The sequence below is a fragment of the Rhipicephalus microplus genome, chromosome 3 (genome assembly GCF_043290135.1).
Source record: "Rhipicephalus microplus isolate Deutch F79 chromosome 3, USDA_Rmic, whole genome shotgun sequence".
Lineage (NCBI taxonomy): Eukaryota > Metazoa > Arthropoda > Arachnida > Ixodida > Ixodidae > Rhipicephalus > Rhipicephalus microplus.
The window spans coordinates 136,579,619-136,600,650 of NC_134702.1; the positions used below are offsets into that span (position 1 = coordinate 136,579,619).

The 21,032-nt window shown below is 48.5% G+C and overlaps 1 protein-coding gene across 1 annotated transcript in view; it reads left to right on the forward strand.

The window, feature by feature from the left end:
• LOC119171194 (uncharacterized) overlaps window positions 1–21,032 on the forward strand; it is a 74,950-nt gene that overhangs the window by 45,636 nt on the left and 8,282 nt on the right. Inside the window, exon 3 of the mRNA XM_075888054.1 lies at window positions 10,747–10,890. Coding sequence (XP_075744169.1) covers window positions 10,747–10,890 — 144 coding nt within the window. The remainder of the gene's footprint in view (window positions 1–10,746; window positions 10,891–21,032) is intronic.

The window sequence follows — 21,032 nt, forward strand, 5'->3', positions numbered from 1 at the left end:
GCTGGGTAACTACATCACCTACACCCTGGAACTCTGATCCCGCACCCTGCCGTCGACTATTCAAGTTGACGCTGCCCAACAGACACCACGTCTCGTGACCGCTACTTGCCCAGGCCTGGTTCAATAGTGAGACCCCCCGATCTTTTCGGGCGCTGAAGACCAGGACGTCGAGGAATGGCTGTCGTCCTACGAAAAAGTCAGTGGACCTAACAGGTGGGATGACGCTGCCAAGTTGAGCACCGTGAACATTTACCTGGCTATTGTGGCAAAGCTGTATAACACAAACCACGAATCTGAAATCGAAAACTGGGCCGCTTTCAAGCAGGTAATATCCTCGGTTTTCGGTCGCCCGGCCATGCGGAAGTTGCGCGCCGAACAACGCCTGCGTACACGGGCACAAGAGCCTGGCGAAACGTTTACCGCCTATATCAAAGATATACTCGATCTCTGCAGGCGCGTCGATGCCGCAATGAGCGAAAGTGCCAAGATCCAGCACATTATGAAAGGTGTCGATGACGACGTATTTCAAATGCTCCTTGCGAAATCTACTGGTACGGTGTCTGAATTTGTAGCTCTGTGCCAGAGCTACGACGAATTGCGACGGCAACGAGCTCTTACCCGTCGTCCAATTCAGCCTAATAACCAATCACTCGCTGCACTTAGCGCAGCCGCGGTGGTCCAGTGGCTAAGGTACTCGGCTGCTGACACGCAGGTCGCGGGTTCAAATCGTGGCTGCGGCGGCTGCATTTTCGATGGAGGCGAAAATTTTGTAGGCCCGTGTGCTCAGATTTGGGTGCACGTTAAAGAACCTCAAGTGGTCGAAATTTCCGGAGCGCTCCACTACGGCGTCCCCCATAATCATATGGTGGTTTTGGCACGTTAAACCCCACAAATCAAATCAAATCAAATCCTCGCTGCACTGGACGTCGTGCCTGACCACTCCCGCCTTCTAGCACAGACGAAAGACTTTGTGCGTGAGGAGGTCGCCCGTCAGCTTTCCCTCCTGCCGTATTGTCAGCGCCAAGAGCTCCGGCAGCCGCAGCAAGAGCGACCACCGACCCCATTAGCTCCCAAGTTCTGACATGTGCTTCAGGACCAGATTGCCGAGGCTATGCCAGTGCCCTTTCAGCAGCACATTGTCGCTGCGCCTCTTACTCATGCTGACGCAATAAAGAGGCAGCAGCCATACCAGCCCTCGCCGTTCAATGGACTGCCGCATGTCACTGCTCCTACTCAGTCTTCTGTCGCATGGGCCCCTCCCCTCGCTACCACAGCCCCGACTCAGCCGTGTGTCGCGTGGGTGGCGCCCCAACCTGCAAATGCCTGGCGAACGCGTGATAACCGGCCGATCTGTTTTGCATGCGGCGACCCTGGCCATATCTCCCGATACTGCCGTCGTCGCGTGCCCGGCTACACAGACGCCCGATCACAGAGCAACTACATGGACCGACCCCCTTTTGGTTATGAAAGTTCGGATCATCAGTCAAGCACGCCTTCCCGTGATTATCCGGCAACTTCGTCTCGTCGTTCACCTTCACCCAATCGTCGCTCCTTGTCACCCTTGCGTCCCCGACCAGCCCCTCAAAATGAGGAAAACTAGCCGTCGCTGTTCAGGAGGCAAGAACTGCGCTATCAAAACGTTCAAGTCCTCGCACTTTGCCGTCAAATATCGTCAAAGTTTTTGTAGACGGCGACCATGCATACGCTCTTGTAGATACCGGTGCCGCTACGTCTGTTATAGACGCCAAACGTTGCCGCGAGCTCCGAAAAGTGACCACACCGCTTGATATGATGTCCTTACGTGCAGAAAATGGAGAACCTGCTCCACCTATAGCCACCTGCACTGCCCGACTCAAGATTGCGGAGGACCACTACATTATTGAGTTTATCGTCCTTTCCTCCTGCTCTCATGACATAATACTTGGCTGGGATTTCCTATCGCGTAATCGCGCCGTTATAGATTGTGCCCGTTCCGAACTTTAACTGCTTTCCTTGTTCAACCAACCCGACGACCAGACGAATTGAGCCGCACACAAGCTAGTTGTCAATGAAGATACTGACATTCCACCGACAACAGCTGTTTTTCTTTCTGTACTCTCCGGCGACATGCGTGATGAATTAGCATTTTTTGAGCCATCAAGCCTCTTTCTAAGTCGGAAACAACTTCTGCTCTCTTATTCAGCCCTCGCAATTTGTAATGGAGCCAGTGCTATCTGCCTTGCCAATCCCTTTCCGCATACCATCAAACTGTTTAAAGGCGAATCTCTTGGATGCGTACAGCCCATTGATAATGGAAATTTTTTTACTGTGCCGCAAGAATCATCGCAAAGTGACCTCGCCGCCGTAAGTGCTATTAACCACTCTGACTTACAGGCTTCGAAAGTGTTCGATTCGGCGATCGCAGACGAACTGTCTCCACCTGGACGATCTGAACTCCTCCAACTGCTGTACCAGCACTGTGAATCTTTCGATGTTGTTCAACCTTCACTTGGTTGCACTTCTACCACTCCACATTACATAGATAACGGCTCGCATGCCCCACTACGACAACGACCATACCGTGTCTCTGGGACGGAATGCCTAGGTATTACTGAACAGGTGGACGATATGCTGCAACGGGGCGTCATTCAACCTTCACAAAGTCCATGGGCCTCACCTGTAGTGCCCGTTAAAAAAGGATGGTTCCGCTCGCTTCTGCGTGGATTACCGGCGCCTAAATAAGATCACTCAAAAATACATGTATCATTTACCCAGGATTGACGATGCCCTTGATACTTTAAAGGTGCCGAGTTTTTTTCATCATTAGATTTGCGCTCAGAGTACTGGCAGGTCCCTCTTCCAGATGCCGACCGACCAAAAAACAGCCTTCGTGACACCCGACGGTCTATAAGAGTTTAATGTCATGCCCTTCGGCGTCTGCGACGCGCCTGCCACTTTCGAGCGCATGATGGACTTGGTTCTTCGGGATTTGAAGTGGCAAATATATCTCTGTTATCTCGACAATATTGTCGTCTTTGCGCCAGGACTTTGCGACACATCTGCTCCTGAAACACGTCCTCACGTGACTGAAGAATGCTCAGCTCCAACTCATCCTCAAAAAGTGCCACTTCGCTGCTCGGCAACGTACGATTCTAGGGCACGTCGTATTAAAGGATGGTATACTTCCAGACCCGGCTAAATTACGTGCTGTCGCCGACTTCCCCAAACCAACGACTACAAAGCAGTTACGGAGCTTCGTGGGGTTATGCTTCTACTTTCGCCGGTTCGTGCGCAACTTCGCCTCTATCATTGCGCCTTTGACCGAACTTCTAGGCAGGGCCACTGATCTTTTGTCATGGTCTTCTGAGTGTGACCAAGCCTTCTGCACCCTTCGTCATCTCCTCACTTCACCACCAATACTGCGTCACTACGATCCTACGGTGGCAACTGAGGTCCACACCGACGCCAGTGGTGTCGGCCTCGGTGCGGTTCTCACGCAACGCAAGCCTGGATTCGCTGAGTATGTCGTCGCCTACGCCAGCAGAACTCTCACCAAGGCTGAATCAAACTACACCGTCACCGAGAAGGAATGCGTGGCGATCGTTTGGGCGCTCGTCAAGTTCCGCCCATACCTTTATGGCCGTACTTTTGATGTAGTAATGGACCACCCCGCATTATGCTGGTTGTCTTCACTCAAGGATCTATCGGGTCGTCTTGCCCGTTGGGCTCTTCGACTTCAAGAATATGACATCCGCGTTGTATATCGTTCCGGCCACAAGCATACCGATGCTGATGCACTGTCACGATCTCCCCGTTCCCCGGAAGTTGCATCTGTTTCCTCGGACAACACGTTGTCAGCTCTTGACGAGGACACCATCTCTTCTGCACAACGCAACGACCCATGGATCGCTTCGCTTCTTGACGCGTTATCCGAGGCACCCACACTTCCAACCACTCGAACCGTGCGCCGCCATGCTCCACACTTCAGTATTCTGGATGGCCTTTTGTACCGGCGCAACTATTCAGCATGTGAAGAAGAAGATGTGTCTGGAGCAAGCAGCATCGCCAACGCCCGGCTCTCTCGGCTCGTGCTTCGGTTCGTTGCTGTGCCGATCGCTGGACGGTTGTTCACGCTGTCTCGTCGCTGCCTTTAACGGCTAATGGACCTCTTCACATTTGGTGGAAGGTGCTGTTAATCCCCGTTGCTACACCCTGGAGCTGCGAAGCCGCACGCTACCACCTGTGATGACTACCAACGCCACTACATCGACGCCTTCGCTCCAGTTCAACTGCCCTGGCCATCCTACGCTACGGGAGCCGAAGGTCTTCAGCGGTGCGGATGGGACCGACGTCGAAGACTGGCTCGAGCATTACGAACTGGTGAGCGCCAACAATAAGTGGGATGAAGCCGACAAGCTGGGCCACGTGATATTTTATCTCACTGGCGTCGCCGAATTGTGGTTTAATAACCACAAACACAACATCCCCACATGGAGCGTCTTCAAGACGTCATGTGCTGAAGTGTTCGGTCGGCCGGCTGTCCGCAAGCAGAGGGCTGAACAGCGCTTGCGCGTCCGCTCTCAGCAGACTGGCGAGACCTTTACCAGCTATATTGAGGACGTCGTCGACCTTTGTCGACGTGTGAATGACACCATGCCCGAATCTGACAAGGTCAAAAACATCCTGAAGGGCATCGACGACGGCGCATTTCAAATGCTCTTGGCAAGAAATCCGAGCACAGTTTCCGAAGTCGTCAGCTTGTGTCAGAGCTACGACGAGTTAAAGAAGCAACGCACTCTGACTCGGCAGCCTCAGCATGGGGGTGAGTCACTGTCCAGTTTCGACACCCTGCCGGACAATTCACCGCTGCTTCAGCAAGTTCGAGCCTTCGTCCGTGAGGAAGTCGCCCGCCAACTTTCCCTAGTGCCCTTCACTCACGAGACCACCACCCGTCTACCTGCCCCGCTTTGCACTGCTATTTCAGAAGAGGTTGCCCAAGCTGTTCCTGTTGCGCACCACGAGCCGCCTCTATCCAGCCTTGCCCACTGCCAGCGTGCCGCGCAGCCGGTAGGCCCTCCTGTCGCCTATCCGCCAGCCGTGCAGCCTGTGGCCGCGCCCCTAACGTATGCAGCGCAGCCTGTGGCTCCTCCTGTCGCCTGCTCGCAAGTGATGCAGCCTGTAGCAGCGCTGTTCACATATGCAGACGCAGTGCGTAGGCTTCCGCAACCACCCTACACCTCGCGCTCACAGCCCGCGCACCCGGCTGCTTATACTGCACCTTGGGCGGCACCACCAGTAGCCAATTCTTGAAGGACGCCTGATAACCGACCGATATGCTACGCCTGCTTTACTCCCGGACACGTTGCCCGCTACTGCCGCCGTCGACCTCAGACGTTCGGCGACTATGTCCGATCGTCGCGAACCGGCAGCCAACCCTTCGCGCAATACGGGCCGGTCTCGTCACCTTGCTATGCCCCTCCTAACGACCCCGACTTCGTGACGCCGCGCGCACCCTCTCCTCGTCGGCGATCGCCCTCCCCCATGCGTCGCCGGCCCAGACCTGACCAGGAAAACCAAGCACCGCAGTTCAAGAGGCAAGAACTGCGCCATTTTCGAACTGTCTAAGCCCTCGCCCCTCTCCTGCTAACGTGGTCGCAGTAACTGTTGAAGGTTATTCTACTTTCGCCCTTGTAGACACCGGCGCCGCTGTTTCTGTTATTGCCGCTAATGTCTGCCGTGTATTACGTAAAGTCAGGACGCCGCTTTCGGGACTGTCACTCCACACCGCAAGTGCACAGCAAGTAACGCCTCTCGCAGCCTGCACTGCAAGAGTGTCCATCGTAGGCATTGTTTACACTGTGGAGTTTATTGTCCTCGCTGTCTGTTCGCATGATGTCATCCTCGGATGGGACTTCCTATCCCGCCATAATGCCGTCATCGACTGCGCACGCGCTGAAGTTGAGTTTTCACCCTTTTGTGATGTCTCATTACTTGACGCTCTTCAGCAGCCGCCGAAGTTGTTCGTGCATGAAGACACCGATATTCCGCCTGAAAACTTCGCACTTGTTCCAATTTCATGCAACGCCTACACTGACGCTACAGTCTTTTTTATGCCTTCCGATATCTTCACGAGTCGTCGAGCTCTGCCGCTGCCTTTCGCAACGATTGACCTTGCCGCCGGAAGAAGCAATATGTTCATACTCAACCCGCTTTCCAGAACTGTCACTTTGCTTGCGGAGGAATGTCTCGGCCGCGTGCAGGATCTCGACCCTTCGTCTTTGGTTAATGACCCGGATGACTACTGTGACCACCCAAAATCACTGTCGGCCCTCGAGGAGTCGTCCAAGGATACGTTTTCCAGCTCCATCGCCGACACTCTTACTCACACCGAACAAGCCGACCTGCTTGATCTTCTGCATGAGTTCCGGAATTCTTTGGATGTGTCCCAACCTCAACTAGGCCGCACGTCGCAAGTCAAGCATCATGTTGACACCGGCCTACACCAGCCACTGCGTCAAAGACCATACCGTGTCTCCACTGAAGAGCGCCGCGTCATCAACGATCAAGTCGAAGATATGCTTCGTAGAGACGTTATTCGACCATCTCACAGTCCCTGGGCGTCTCCTGTCGTCTTGGTGCGTAAGAAAGGCGGATCTATCAGATTTTGCGTAGACTATCGTCGTTTGGAAGATAACCCGCAAGGACGTATATCCTTTGCCGCGCATTGATGACGCCATCGACACCCTTCACGGAACGAAATTCTTCTAGTCGCTGGATTTGCGGTCTGGCTACTGACAAGTTCCAATGGCTGAAGCCGATCGCCAAAAAACTGCATTTATTACACCCGACGGACTATACGAGTTTAACGTCATGCCCTTCGGGCTTTGTAACGCGCCCGCCACGTTTGAACGACTTATGGATAATACGCTACGTGGCCTCAAATGGAATATGTGCTTCTGCTACCTCGACGATGTCGTGGTTTTCTCGCACGACTTTCCTACGCACCTCCTTCGCCTCAGGCAGGTTTTGACTTGTCTGACCAACGGTGGCCTGCAGCTTAACCTGAAAAAATGCCGCTTCGCTGAACGCGAGCTCGTCATCCTAGGCCACATCCTGTCGAAGCATGGCGTATTACCTGACCCAGCAAAACTTCGAGCAGTCGCAGAATTTCCCAAGCCGACGACCATGAAGGAACTTCGCAGTTTTGTCGGCCTATGCTCATATTTCCGGCGCTTTGTTCGCAATTTTGCATCCATCATGTCACCATTAACCCAGCTTCTTCGCGGTGACGTGAACCTCTCCTCCTGGTCCCCTGCATGTGACATTGCCTTCACTACTCTGCGCAGTCTGCTCACCTCGCCACCTATTCTTCGCCACTTCGACCCGACGGCTCCTACCGAAGTGCACACCGACGCCAGCGGCGTCGGGCTAGGTGCTGTCCTCGCGCAACGAAAACCCGGCTATTCAGAATACGTTGTAGCCTACGCTAGCCGCACTCTGACGAAAGCCGAAACTAATTACAGCGTGACAGAAAAAGAGTGTTTGGCTCTGGTGTGGGCGCTTGGAAAGTTCCGGCCGTACTTATACGACCGCCCGTTCGATCTAGTAACTGATCACCATGCGCTTTGCTGGCTCTCCAAGCTGAAAGACCCTTCTGGCCGCCTTGCGCGATGGGCACTCCGCATCCAGGAGTACGACATTCGCGTCATATACCGCTGTGGACGCAAACACTCTGACGCTGACGCCCTGTCCCGCTCACCTTTGCCACCAGATCCGACGTGCGGAAACACGTGCCTCCAGTACTTGTCATCGTTAAATCTTGACTCAATTGCCACCGAACAACGTCGTGACCCGTGGATCGCATCTCTTCTCGAATATCTATCCGGTACGCCCAACCTTCCGGTATCTCGATCCCTCCGACGTCAAGCTTTCCATTTTGCCATCCGCGATCAACTTCTCCATCGACGCAACTACTCTCCTGATGGCCGCCGGTGGCTACTGGTCATTCCACGCACTTTGCGATCGCAGGTATGCGTTTCTCTTCACGACGATCCACAATGTGGCCACGCCGGGGTGTTCAAAACATATGAATGCCTTCGCCATCGCTATTACTGGCGCGGCATGTACAATTTCGTACGCAAATTTGTGCAGTGCTGTCCTGACTGCCAGCGACGCAAATCAACACCGCTACGTGCTACTGGCGAATTGCAGCCACTTCCGTGCCCTGCCAAGCCTTTTGATCGCGTTGGCGTTGACCTCTACGGCCCCCTTCCATTGACATCAGATGGCAATCGGTGGATTATAGTGGCGGTCGACCATCTAACACGCTACGCTGAAACAGCTGCTTTACCGAGCGCTACCGCTCAGGATGTCGCCTCTTTCATTTTACGTCAATTTATCCTTCGACATGGCGCACCTCGAGAGCTCCTTAGTGACAGAGGCCGCGCTTTTCTCTCCGAGGTCGTCGAAGCTCTGCTTTCGGAATGCCACGTCATTCATCGGAAAACGACGGCATACCACCCGCAGACTAATGGGCTAACGGAACGGTTTAACCGCACGCTGGGTGATATGCTCTCAATGTACGTGGCATCTAATCATAGCAACTGGGACCGTGTTCTCCCATACGTGACATTTGCATACAATACTGCAATACAAACAACCACGGCATTTTCACCTTTCTTTCTTCTTTATGGACGCGACCCTTCCCATACAATTGATACTCTACTTCCCTACCATCCTGATGCTTCCGAATGTCCACCTATCTCCGATGCTGCTCGACAAGCCGAAGAGTGCCGCCAGCTCGCCCGTGCGTTCACCTCGGACGAGCAGCAACGCCAGAAAGAAAACCGTTGCACCTCTCTTCCGGATCCCAACTATGCCCCAGGGTCTCTCGTGTGGCTTGCCATCCCATACCAAACTACGGGACTCTCATCAAAACTTGTCCCCCGGTACGAGGGGCCTTACACCGTTTTAGAGAAAACCTCTCCGGTTAATTACTTAATTGAGCCAGTTTCCCGATCGAATGACATGCGCCGGCGTGCACGTGACATCGTCCATGTTTCCCGCCTAAAACCGTATCATGAGCCTCTCCCTGAAACTTCTTAGGTCGCCAGGATGGCTCTTTTTCTCAGCGGGGGCGATTGTGAAGAAGAAGATGTGCCTGCAGCAAGCAGCATCGCCAACGTCCGGCTCTCTCGGCTCGTGCTTCGGTTCGTTGCTGTGCCGATCGCTGGACGGTTGTTCACGCTGTCTCGTCGCTGCCTTTAACGGCTAATAAACCTCTTCACAAGCAGATGGTAGGAAATGGCTTCTCATTCCCCAAACGCTGCGCTCTACTATCTGCGCGTCGTTTCATTCCGACCCACAATGTGCTCACGCCGGTGTTTTCAAGACCTACGAGCGTTTACGAAAAAGGTATTACTGGCGTGGAATGTTTACCTTCGTCCGCCAGTTCATTCGCGGTTGCCACGAATGTCCGCGGCGGAAAACCCGCCACATCCTGCAACAGGTTCATTGCAGCCTCTTCCATGCCCAGACCGCCCATTCGATCGTGTAGGAATTGACCTCTATGGACCACTACAATTGACAACGGCAGGCAACTGATGGGCTATCGTGGCTGTGGATCATGTTACACGGTAGGCTGAAACTGCTGCTCTCCCCACAGCTGCAGCACAAGACGTCGCAACTTTCATATTCAATCGTTTTCTGCTTCGTCATGATCCTCCTCGCGAACTCCTCAGTGACTGAAGGCGCGTTTACCTCTCCGATGTAATCCAAGCACTTTTTCAGCAGTGCCATAGTGTACACCGGAAGAGTACAGCCTACCAACCATAGACGAAAGGTTTGACTGAGCGGTTTAATCGTACTCTGGGAGACATGCTCGCGGCGCATGTTGCTTTTGGTCAAACTAACTGGGACATCGTTCTTCCATTTGTGACATACGCGTATAACACCGCCACGCAAGTCACTACCTGGTTTTCCCCATTTTTTCTCCTGTACGGTCGCCAACCTTCACACACCATCGATGCTTAACTGCCATACTCGCCAGATCCCTTCGAATGCACGCCTGTCTCGGAAGCCGCTCGTTATGCGGAAGAGTGCCGCAAGCTAGCCAAGCGGCTTACTACATCCGACCAACAGCGCCAGGAGACCCGTGACGACGAACATCGTTCTGCTCCAACGTTCGTTTCTAGAGCACTTGTATGGCTGTATGTACCGCCCTGCGCCACTGGTGTATCACCCAAGCTACTCTCTAATTATCGTGGTCCCTACCGCGTGGTCGAACCTACCTCACCCATGAACTACGCCAATGAACACCTCACGCCACCGAGAGACCGTCGTCAGCGTGGAAGTGATATCGTTCACGTAAACCGTCTCAAGCCTTACTTCGACCCGCTTTTCTCAACGTGTTAGATTGCCAAGATGGCTTCAACGTTTTCGCCTGGGGTAATTATAGTGAATAAGAAAGACGTTGATACCATCAGCTCCACTATCTTCAACACAAGAAACAGGCGCGAGATCGGCGATCGAGCACCGTCATCTGGGTTCGCCTGCGTTCTTTTCGAACTACCACCCTCTTGCTCAGTTCCTTCAATCACCCCCCCCCCCCTTTACACACTAGAAAGTTCTATGATACGCCTTTATCCTGGGTACCTTAGAGCGTTTTCTATCTGAAGATCTCAATATTTCTTATTGGTAATATTTATCTTGGTCTACTTGTTGATTATACCATTATTTTTTATGTAATACTTATTCGTACTCTTACAGGGGTCTTTGTGGCAGTCCTCCAGAATTTCTTCGCAGTTTCCACAGTCAGCCTCCTCGGAAGCGTGCTTTTCTGGGTGGGCATTTTCGCCTCTGTATTTGTTCCAGATATAACATGGATGACTTTCACTTTCGGATTTGTACAGGGTAAGTTTTCTCACATTGAGCTGACAGTACGCATAACTAGGTTCTATCGAACAAGAGCTAGCAAAAGTGAGTGAGTGACAAGAACATTGCTTCAACACTTGAGGAATATATCGTTGATTACATTCCACTGAACACCTCGATTCGCCTGCGTATGCCTGTAACGTATCGCCTTAGGCTCACTAGCACCTGATGCCAGAATATTGCTGAATGGTTCGCTGGTTCTGGAGGACCCATTGTGAAAGCGCGCGCGTGAATGATCATAGAAGAAACGACTGCAGTCAATGATCTGTATTGCTCGGCGTTGAATAAATCCTTGTAAATAATAAACTGAAGCAGTCAGTGATACACCCCACTCTAATAAATAGAACGCACCACAATGAAGGGCATAAGTTCGAAGGATAACAATAAAACAAAACTACAGAAGTCTCCAAGTACTGCAGCAACCAAAAAGGTTGACAAACATCGAGAAAGAGAAACAGAAACGTAGAAGAAAACTAGTGCAGCTGATATTCTGGTTAAGACTAACGGAAATGTGGATGGCTGTAGGACGTGTATTGTTGTGGAAAGGCAGCCATTAGGAAGTTCGCGTGGCGAAATACAGAAAGGAATAGAAAACCTGGCAGAGGATAGTAGGACAGTATTTGAAAAGAATAAATACAGCTTTATTTTATCATTACAGATGCGCATCATAGCGTCACGAGCATCATAAAGAATGGGCTAGAGCAGTACTTGATGAGTCGAAGACCATTTCGTGAGGCATGGTTTTAGGCATGGTCATCATAAATACAAAGAAAAGTATTACACCATCTCCCACTGAAGGGTATCATGTGTAGATGCGAAGCAGCGGGCACTAACGCTTACACTAATGGCAGCGCTAATGCTGGCGCTCATAGCGGCATTGCGCAGGAGACTAATCTGGGGAGGCACAAACGATGCCCTAATGAACCGGTGTTTTTTACTGAAACAACCTAATCGCTGCTAATGTGCAATGAAAGACCGGGGACTACGATTGAACGCAGAGACCCGCAGTCCGCTTTAGCTAACGGGCACGCGACGAATTGTCACAGTTCAGTAATGCATAGGAGAAATCTCCCACCGGCACTAGCTTGGAGGTCCAGATGCAGTGCGTACATATGAGGGGCGCCAGCAGCCGGTATTTAAATGCGAAGCATTTCTCAGCGAGATTTGGCAACTTTGAGCGTATCTATCTATCTATCTATCTATCTATCTATCTATCTATCTATCTATCTATCTATCTATCTATCTAGCTGCCTACGACTTTTAGCTCTCATGAACGTTTCGAAAGTGGAATCGATATATATACCAAAACTGGTATGACATAACAAGACTAAATGACGAGCGTAAACGACCAGTCATGACAGGAAAATAATATATATATCACGCATGTCATAATTGACATAATACATGGTCTTGCTTCTGTTGTGGTGGGTTCGGTCACATTACATTTTGCAAAACTAGTATGGTATTACTACCATGGCATGGCAAACACAAGCGAAAGACGCTGACATGAAAATCATGACATGCATATCATGTACGAGTATGACTACTCGCCACACTCGTAAAGCACTCGCGGCCGTTTCGCTATCTTCGCATGTATGAAATTTGGTATTACGGGACGTGAATTGATGACGAAGGTATGTGACTAGTGCAAACATATGATAATCATGAGATGCGTTTCATGCGACAACATGACTACATGCGACGCTTATGATGCACTCGCGGCCATTTCGCTAGTTTCACGTATACCAAATTTGGTATTACGGGACGTGAATGGCTGACAAAGGTATGTGACTGGTGTAAGAATAATAATCATGAGATGTGTGCCATGTAATAACTTGAATACATGCCACGCTCGTAATGCGCGCGCGGCCGTTCGCTATCTCCAAATATACCAAATATGGTATTAGGTGACGTGAACGAACGAAGAATGTATATGACAGGTACAAACATGATAATCATGGCATGGTTGTCATGTGAAACTTGATTAAATACTACGCTCATAGCGCACTCACTGCCGTTTCGCTAGCTTCATATATATTAAATTTGGTATGAGGTTACGCGGATAGAGGATGGAGGTAAATGACTCGTCCAAACAATAATTGTGACATGGAAGTCATGTGCGGCATAATTTACCTCCACCTCGTAACGTTGTGCTAATTCAAAGGTGACATGTTAACCTTCCTCATTCGCGCTTCGCATATCATTGATTGCCACTGTACACAGGATCTACCTTTTTTTTTCAATACAAAAACTCGCTAGCAAACGCAGCCTGCCTAGGCATAGAGGATAAAGTGTAGGATGCGAGTGTAGAATGGCAGACGCTGCCTGGGTCGGCATTGAGAGGCGACAGAGGGCGTAGCATAAGGAATGAGAGGGAGAGAAAGGTGTAGATGAGGAGGAGGTGCGTAAGCGAAACGAGAGCGTGAACAAAGCGGGGAGAGATGCCTAGAAGAGAGGGGGGAGATAGCATTGACTAGCAGACGCTGTCTGCGTCAGCGTGGCGAAAAGAGAGAGGGGAGCGTACGCATATGCACAGTAAGGGTGGTGACGCCTCACGCCGGATTTAGCTAAACTATAATACGCTTCGCATCTAAAGAAATAGCGTAGGTTACACTGGGTGACGCGAAGTCAGGAAAGACAAGAGTTGATCGGCACTCTGCTCGCCCCGGTTTCTTTAGGCACACCTGCAGACACACGCCAATGCAAGGTACTCACGGTGTAACAGTGTGAATCACCAATGTTCGAGGGTTCGAATAGAACTTATTTGGGAATCACAGCACCGAAAATACCTTTATTATTAATAATTATCATGATCACCTTAATTAGTTTGTTCAGTCTGGTCAGCTTAACTTGCATATTAGATTCTTAGTCTCCATTAGCTGGTATCTCAATTAGGTCATTCTTAGAAGTTATAGGCAAATGACAGATCTTAATAGCCATATTAGATGACCTTACTGGCCACATGGCTTAATGTGTATACTCGGAGCATAGTCTGGGGTAGCGTACCTTTTGAGTCAATGTCAGCATTGTTAGCTAATTAGCTTTTTAAACATGAACCAGAAACAGCCTAATTTAGTTTTCATCAGGCTGAGCTAGGCCGACCCTGCCAAGCACAGAATGACTGAACAAACCATGAAGAATGACCACTCATATTAGTTTGGACTACTTTACCTCAAGGTAAAGTGAGGCTTCCTTTGGAAAAAAAATAGTTGGCAATTATCAAACTTTGAGAAATGTAAAAACAGAACAAATAGCTGATTAGGTAAATGGCGTAATGCGTACATTCAGGACATATTGTGGGTTGCGCACTTCCTGAGTCGATCTCAGCGTGATTTGCTATTTACCTTTACTAACACTGGCCAGATACAGCCTAGTTTACTTTTGATTCGGCTGATTTTGGCTGATCCTGCCAAACATGGCATCACTGAACAAAACATGAAGAATGACAACTCGGGTTAATTAGGAATATTTAGACTTCAACTTAAGGTAAAGTGAGACTTCCCTTGGTAAAAATGATTTTTGGAAAATAACAATAATCTGATAGATAGATTCATTTCTGAGAAAGCTTATTACACTCATCTAGGCACACGAGCGAAAATAAATTGTCCACGTTTTCTTCGACATGTTGACAGGAAATGGGGGCGCATCCCAATGCAATGTCTGCCTTTTATCAAAACAACTGATTGGGACATTTTTTTTTTCTTTTGTTCGGGCACTAAGTTACACAAGCAAACGAAAATTCATTTATATGATAATAACAGCAAATACATAACTTAACTTGGAGTTAGTAGCATATTAGGTTCTATTTCTTAAGGAAAAACTCATCAATTTAGTGACAATTTTTCAAATTCGAGAAATGTAAAAAACAGGACGAGTTCACTTCTTCTAGACTCTAAAATAAAATGTTACAGTTTTAACAAAAGAGCAAAACAATAAATGCGTCATACTTGAATGTTTTACGAAGCAAAGCTAGTAGCTTTAAGGCAATATTATTTGTAGTGACCATGCAGTTGATATGTAACCAACGTTTTGTCTGTAGAGCCACATCAGATAACCACAACAAGGCTCGTGCATAATGATTTTGAATGTGAAGCTCCTTCCGTTGGCAGCGCATCTTGGTACCAATAGATACGTCGTGCGTCCACGCTGGTGGCAGTTTTTTAGGTGTAGAGCGTATCTATATTTGGTAAGGCCCTTTCTCGGGTGTGCTGGGAATTATGGTATTTCAAGACCCACATGGCAAAATAATTGATGTATTTGTGACCTGTATGAAATAAAGGCAGCAAATATAATATTTGATGAAAACGCTGGTGAGAATAAGTGTTAAGACAGTTCAATCAGTGACAGTGATAACCACCTTGTGGTCAGTGAGGTATGTTGGCAATGGCACGAAGTGCCCTCGTGAAGTAACACTGTTTTCGAACACCATGCCTAGAAATGTGTTGTTGCGTGTAGTTGGCTGTGTTAAGTCAGACAGGAGGTGAAGTCAGAGTTCAGCACCAAAAAACGGCATAAGCCAGTCCTCTTCACACTGAAGTACTTTCACATTGAAGTCTCTTGTGACAATCACCGGCACATCATCTTGGCACAATGCACTGAAGTTTTCAAGCGAGAGTTTAAAAATGTCATTCTGTGAGGTTTCTGGCGAGATGTATGTTGTAGCAAGGATGTAGCCATAGGACGTTTTGACGGCACATGCATGACCACAAGTCACCTGGCGCAGCGAGTTGAGTTGGTATGGAACGCTGCGCAGTAAAAGAGTTATTCAGTTGAAGCTTTCGTAAATGGCGACTCCAGTCGCTCGGTGGTTTCGCCGTTTTACGAGGTTGATGCACTTCATCGTGCTGTTTGACGGCAGTGTTTATCTACGTTTTCGTGAAGCATAGTGAAGGTACCTCGCGATGAAATGATCGTGCTAGACATATCGACCACGTGCACAGGCAACGAGCGTACATTCATGCTGCCAATTGCCCATGTGTGCGGTGACTGGTGGATGGCGAAGCGCTTAGCAGTGATTGTATCACGTCGATTAGTTTTCAATCGGCGGGATTTATCCAACAGCATGCAATGCGGATTTTTCCGTACCATGGTGAGTGGTGAAGTCCTGCTCTGAGTTTGTTAGCAACAGTCTTTCTATTGTGGTGGCTCGACTCAAAGCAATGTAGACGATTTTCTGTGCATGCGTGAAGATATATTGAAGAGGGGTAGCTGAACGTACGTGACAGGAGTGGCCATGGAAGCACTCGCACGTAAAAGCGGGCATGAGTATACATACACCTTGGCTTGTTGTAGCCTGAAATGCTGGCAAAGGCGTTCGCATACGTATGTGGGTGAAGTAAAATGTGCACGGTCGGTAAGACATGGAGACATGTGCACAAAGGTGACTGTGGTATTGATTTGGCTCTGTCTGTAAATACATGAGCTGGTGAGAACACAGTAAAGAGAATGGCGTGGCACGTGCGGTTTTATGTGGTGCCATATGTTTCAGAACTTTCGCCTGCGTATTAGGGCTAAGTAACTCACGACAAATGGTACAGAATCAGCAGAGATGTGGCTGAAGAAGCTTTTTCAGTGCCTATGAATACTCGTGCACATGTTGCCAAGAGCAGTTTGTGACTGTGGCACGAATAATTGCAAAATATCAAATTCGCCGAAAACAGTGAGTCAATGACAATCAGCGAGGAACGGCAATCTTATACAGAGTGAGACTGGCAGTCAACTCATTTAGATTCGATCTCACGTAATTTTACAAAACGCTGGTATTACAGAACATGACCTTCCAGGTTCACTTTTGGCACCATTTTTCGTGTTGAAAGAGTAGCCGGTAGAGTCTCCCGCCTGTTTTAGGGACGCAAGCCGCGCGCTGATCGTCCACGCGATAGCGCAGCAACCATAAGCGCCCCTCCCCCCTCTTTTTCAGTCATGAGATAAGTGAGCGCGCCGACCACCCCATCCGGAGAAAGAGGAGGCTATAGAGCATCTTTCCCCGTTTATATACATGGTGTACTCCGTAACATTAGCCAGACTTTAAAAATATGCCAGAACACATGATTACGGCGCCACCAAATGCATTTCACTCACCGTTGCCTCGTGTTATTCAGACTATTTTTTCTGTTCTAAAATATTGTTTGATTAGATATGTTTAGTTAACTAACTTTCCAAGAAACGAAGATAGAGAAAAACATTTGAAAGTTGTAGATCGGTGTGCGAAATTTCAGATTAGACAGTTCTTAACGCTATATCTGTTGCGTATTAGTGCTATTCTGCTAATTGCAAATGCCCGAGAAATACAAAAAAATACCACGTGACAAACCCGCTCGCGCGTCAGTGTGCACGATGATTCTAGTGCTCCCTAACGTTCCGTGCATGAACGATACGCTTCCCTCACACCGGTTTATGACAGCGATAAACTGTCACAGCATATTTAGTTTTTGTGCCCGATACCAGAACGTGTTCTTTGTAAACCCACCACCATCGCTGCAGCCCTGTCAAGACAGCACAACGGGGCAAATGCTATGGAATGTTAGGGAGCACCAGAATCATTTCGCGCACTGGCGCACGAGCGGGCTTGTCACGTGGTATCTTTAGTATTTCGCGGGCATTTTAAATTAGCAAATTTACACTAATGCATAACAGATATAAAGTTCAAAGCTGTTTAATCGGACGTTTTGCAAACCGCTCTGCAATTTTCTCATTGAAATGTTTTACCTATTATCGTGTCATAAAAAGTTAGTTATTTAAACGTATATAGTAAACAATATTTGACAACACAAAAATAGTCCAACTGCTGGCAACGGTGAGCAACATGCATTTAGTCGCTTTGTGATTACGTGTTCTGGCATATCTTTAAACTCTGGCTAAAGTTACGGGAGACACCCTGTATACATATTCATACATACGCATGAAAGATGGCGACCCCCGACGATGACAGCGAAAACCAGCTCAGAATATATTAATGTATTTGCTATTGCAATAAAAAGGTCGAGTAAAAACAGTATTTTTTGTCCCGCAACAGAAAAAGTCATCCTGCTTGACTGTGCTTCTTGAAAACTTGGCGTTGAACGCTTATCTATTGAGAATGCTATCGCATGCAGATAACGCGCATGGCGCTTGTGACAGGAAAATACCTTGCGCGCAGCGGGGATGCATGGAATGTAACGCAACATGAATGAGGATTGTTGCCGTGAGGTAAAAAGATGCCTTTCTTAGTCGACTTTCTTTTAAAATGCTGTGTTTATTTCCTGATATACATTCCACTTCCTTAAATAGTTGGGAGCTACCTTTAAACAAAATTTCAATTCGCAGGAAAAGCATGTTTTTCAAAAGTACACATGTTGATGAACAAAAAATAAAGCAAGTTTACAAAACACTGAGCACAATTCAAACTTATAATGCAGCCTATACATTGAAATTCGATAGCCATACCTTTATTACTGCTGACTCACATCCATACTCTGAATACACTTTAGATGCCTCACCCCACTTAAAATATCCTATTGAGTTCACCGTGGTAGTCTAGTGGCTAAGGTACTTGGCTGTTGACCCGCAGGTCGTTGGTTCAAATCCCGGCTGCGGCGGCTGTATTTCCGATGGAGGCGGCAATGTAGGCCACTGTGCTCAGATTCGGCATGACGATAGATATAGCGCAAGAACAAAACGACGACACAGAGACAAGAAGGATACAAAAGACACGAGCGCTAGCGTGTCTTTCGTATACCAACTAGCCCAAGCTGCCACACTTCTCAGATTTGGGTGGACGTGGAAAAACCCCAGGTGGACTAAATTTCTGGAGCCCTCCACTACGGCTTCTCTTATATTCATATGGTGGTTTTGGGACGTTAAACCACACATATCAATTCATCAAATGAAAATATCTTAATGATGTTTACTTGTTAAGCACGACTATGCTTAACAAGGCACGACTAGGCGGCGTCTTCACGCCATGCTTGGCTTCACGTGACCACAGAGGCATAATAGTGATAATAATTGTTTGTGTACATTATGAACCTGACAAACAGCGGGCATGAGAGCTCTGCTGTGGGACGATTTAGAGTACCGATTCCATTTTAAGGCACGCCAACCGACATAATGTACATTTACGTGGTGCGCTGTGTCAGTGATTTTCACACGCTGGGCTAAGGCAAGTCCTCTAAAATATTTTACTTCGATTTTAAAGTTAAGGATGCTCAGCATCTGCTAGGTAACACCATCGCAATAGATATTATAATCTTGACGAGTCAGCCCAGTCTCTCTGAGGACCGGTACCTGACGGAATTTCCTACAGAGCCATCTCTCATCTGGGCGATCGCACGAGAATTGCTTCACTTTATTATTATACCAAATCATGAGAGGCGCGCACACTTCTATTAATTTAGAAAACCAGTAGTTTCGCACCTCTGTTGAAGCCTGGTAAGTCAGCGCTGGAGCTCCCGTCACACAACGTGTTAGATGTCCTTGGATCGTTGCGTGGGCAAAGTGATAAATAGGATGGTCCTTGGATGCCTGTAATGGCACATGGAGTACAACGATATGTACCGAATGCAATGGCAGGCTTCTGACGTAATCGATCATGATTTGCTAGCGTTATAGACCTAACCACCTACATCAAGCGAGGTTGTATGCGTCTTGGCACATCTTTGTTCCATGAGGTCAAAGGCCCTTCGACGTTACGTATGAAATTGTTCTTGTTGCTCTGAAAGACGTCTAGGTGGATGGTTGAATGTTTAAATGGATACGCAGCTGTCTCTGCATGGAACTTGTTTTTGTGACCATAGAAGATGGGCACACTCTTCTACGGTACAATTATCGCGGCGTTATTATTGAATTTTACCCTGATTGCTCTTCATGCACACTTGCCAAGCACCTTTTGCTGTCAGCGTGCGCAGATATCTGCATCTGCGCATCAGCAGTGACTACTTGCAGTAGGGAGCTAGAATTCAAAGAGCTGCATTCCTCTTGATCAGCTCTGTACCTCCTTGGAGTAGGTGTGGAAATGTTTACTGAAAAGTGTGTCTTCCGGAATCGATTTACGCACAAACCCATAACAAACTACAGTGTATCAGTCACTGGTCAAAATATACTGCAACGCTAATCACACAAGTTTCTGAGCGTCATAATAGACAGGGACGTATCAGTCATAATAGACAGGGACGTATCATGGAGTACACACGTCATGTACCTGAAAAGGCGATTGACAGGGATTTCTCACCTCTTTAATTTTTCAGCTGGTGAGACTTGAGAGACGTCACCCAGTGCTTTACTACAACTGTACAGGTTCTAAAATAAAGTAAGCCTCTTCGTGAAAAAGATGAAAACGAAGCGACCTTATTGCCCAGAGCGTAGGTAAAATGCACTCATTCCTGGCCATTCTAAACCAGCCAAATGCGATACACTCGCTGCTGGTTCCACGCATTAAGATCGTCGCCGTTGTTTTTTTTCTAATATACAACCTGCATTCATTTTTTTAGTTTTCTGCACTACAGTCTACCTGGAATATCTAACGTAACCAAGGCAGGTCGGCGACTACTAGCAACTGTTCAAACGCTGGCCCTCCAAATTTGTTTAGGCCTGCCTCAGAGTGGCTCAGTAGTGGCGACTATACCTATCTCTAAGGACATCTTCGTAAAGACTCGAAATATGGTTGAAAAGCTGAGGACGTACATAAAGCATGTTGCTCGGACTACACACCAACACCTAGCCTATCAATCAGCGGACTGACCGCACCCCTCATTTTGCTTAACGGTAACTGGACATAGCGAAGATTTTCCGACTGCCTTCATGCCTGTAATGAGACCTTCGTTTTCTACATGGCACTTCAAGCTGCCACTCATTAGCCTGGCAATAACACGCACCCAGGAAAAGCAAGATCTTTTGGCGCCAGCTCTTAAACAGCTTGTGTTACTTCTCTTATACGAGAAGTATGAAGGCTCTACTCACGTTCACCATTGCCTCCATCATATCTGAGCAGCTCAACAGCGCTGCTCGTGATTCCAACGACAGCTCGAACTGTCAATTCAGGATGGCTCACTGAACAGCTCCGATTGTACCAGACCTTTCAGATATCGCAGCGCTTCCCGCCATGCTGCTTTTCATTATTGACTAACGGAGGAAAAGGTGGACGA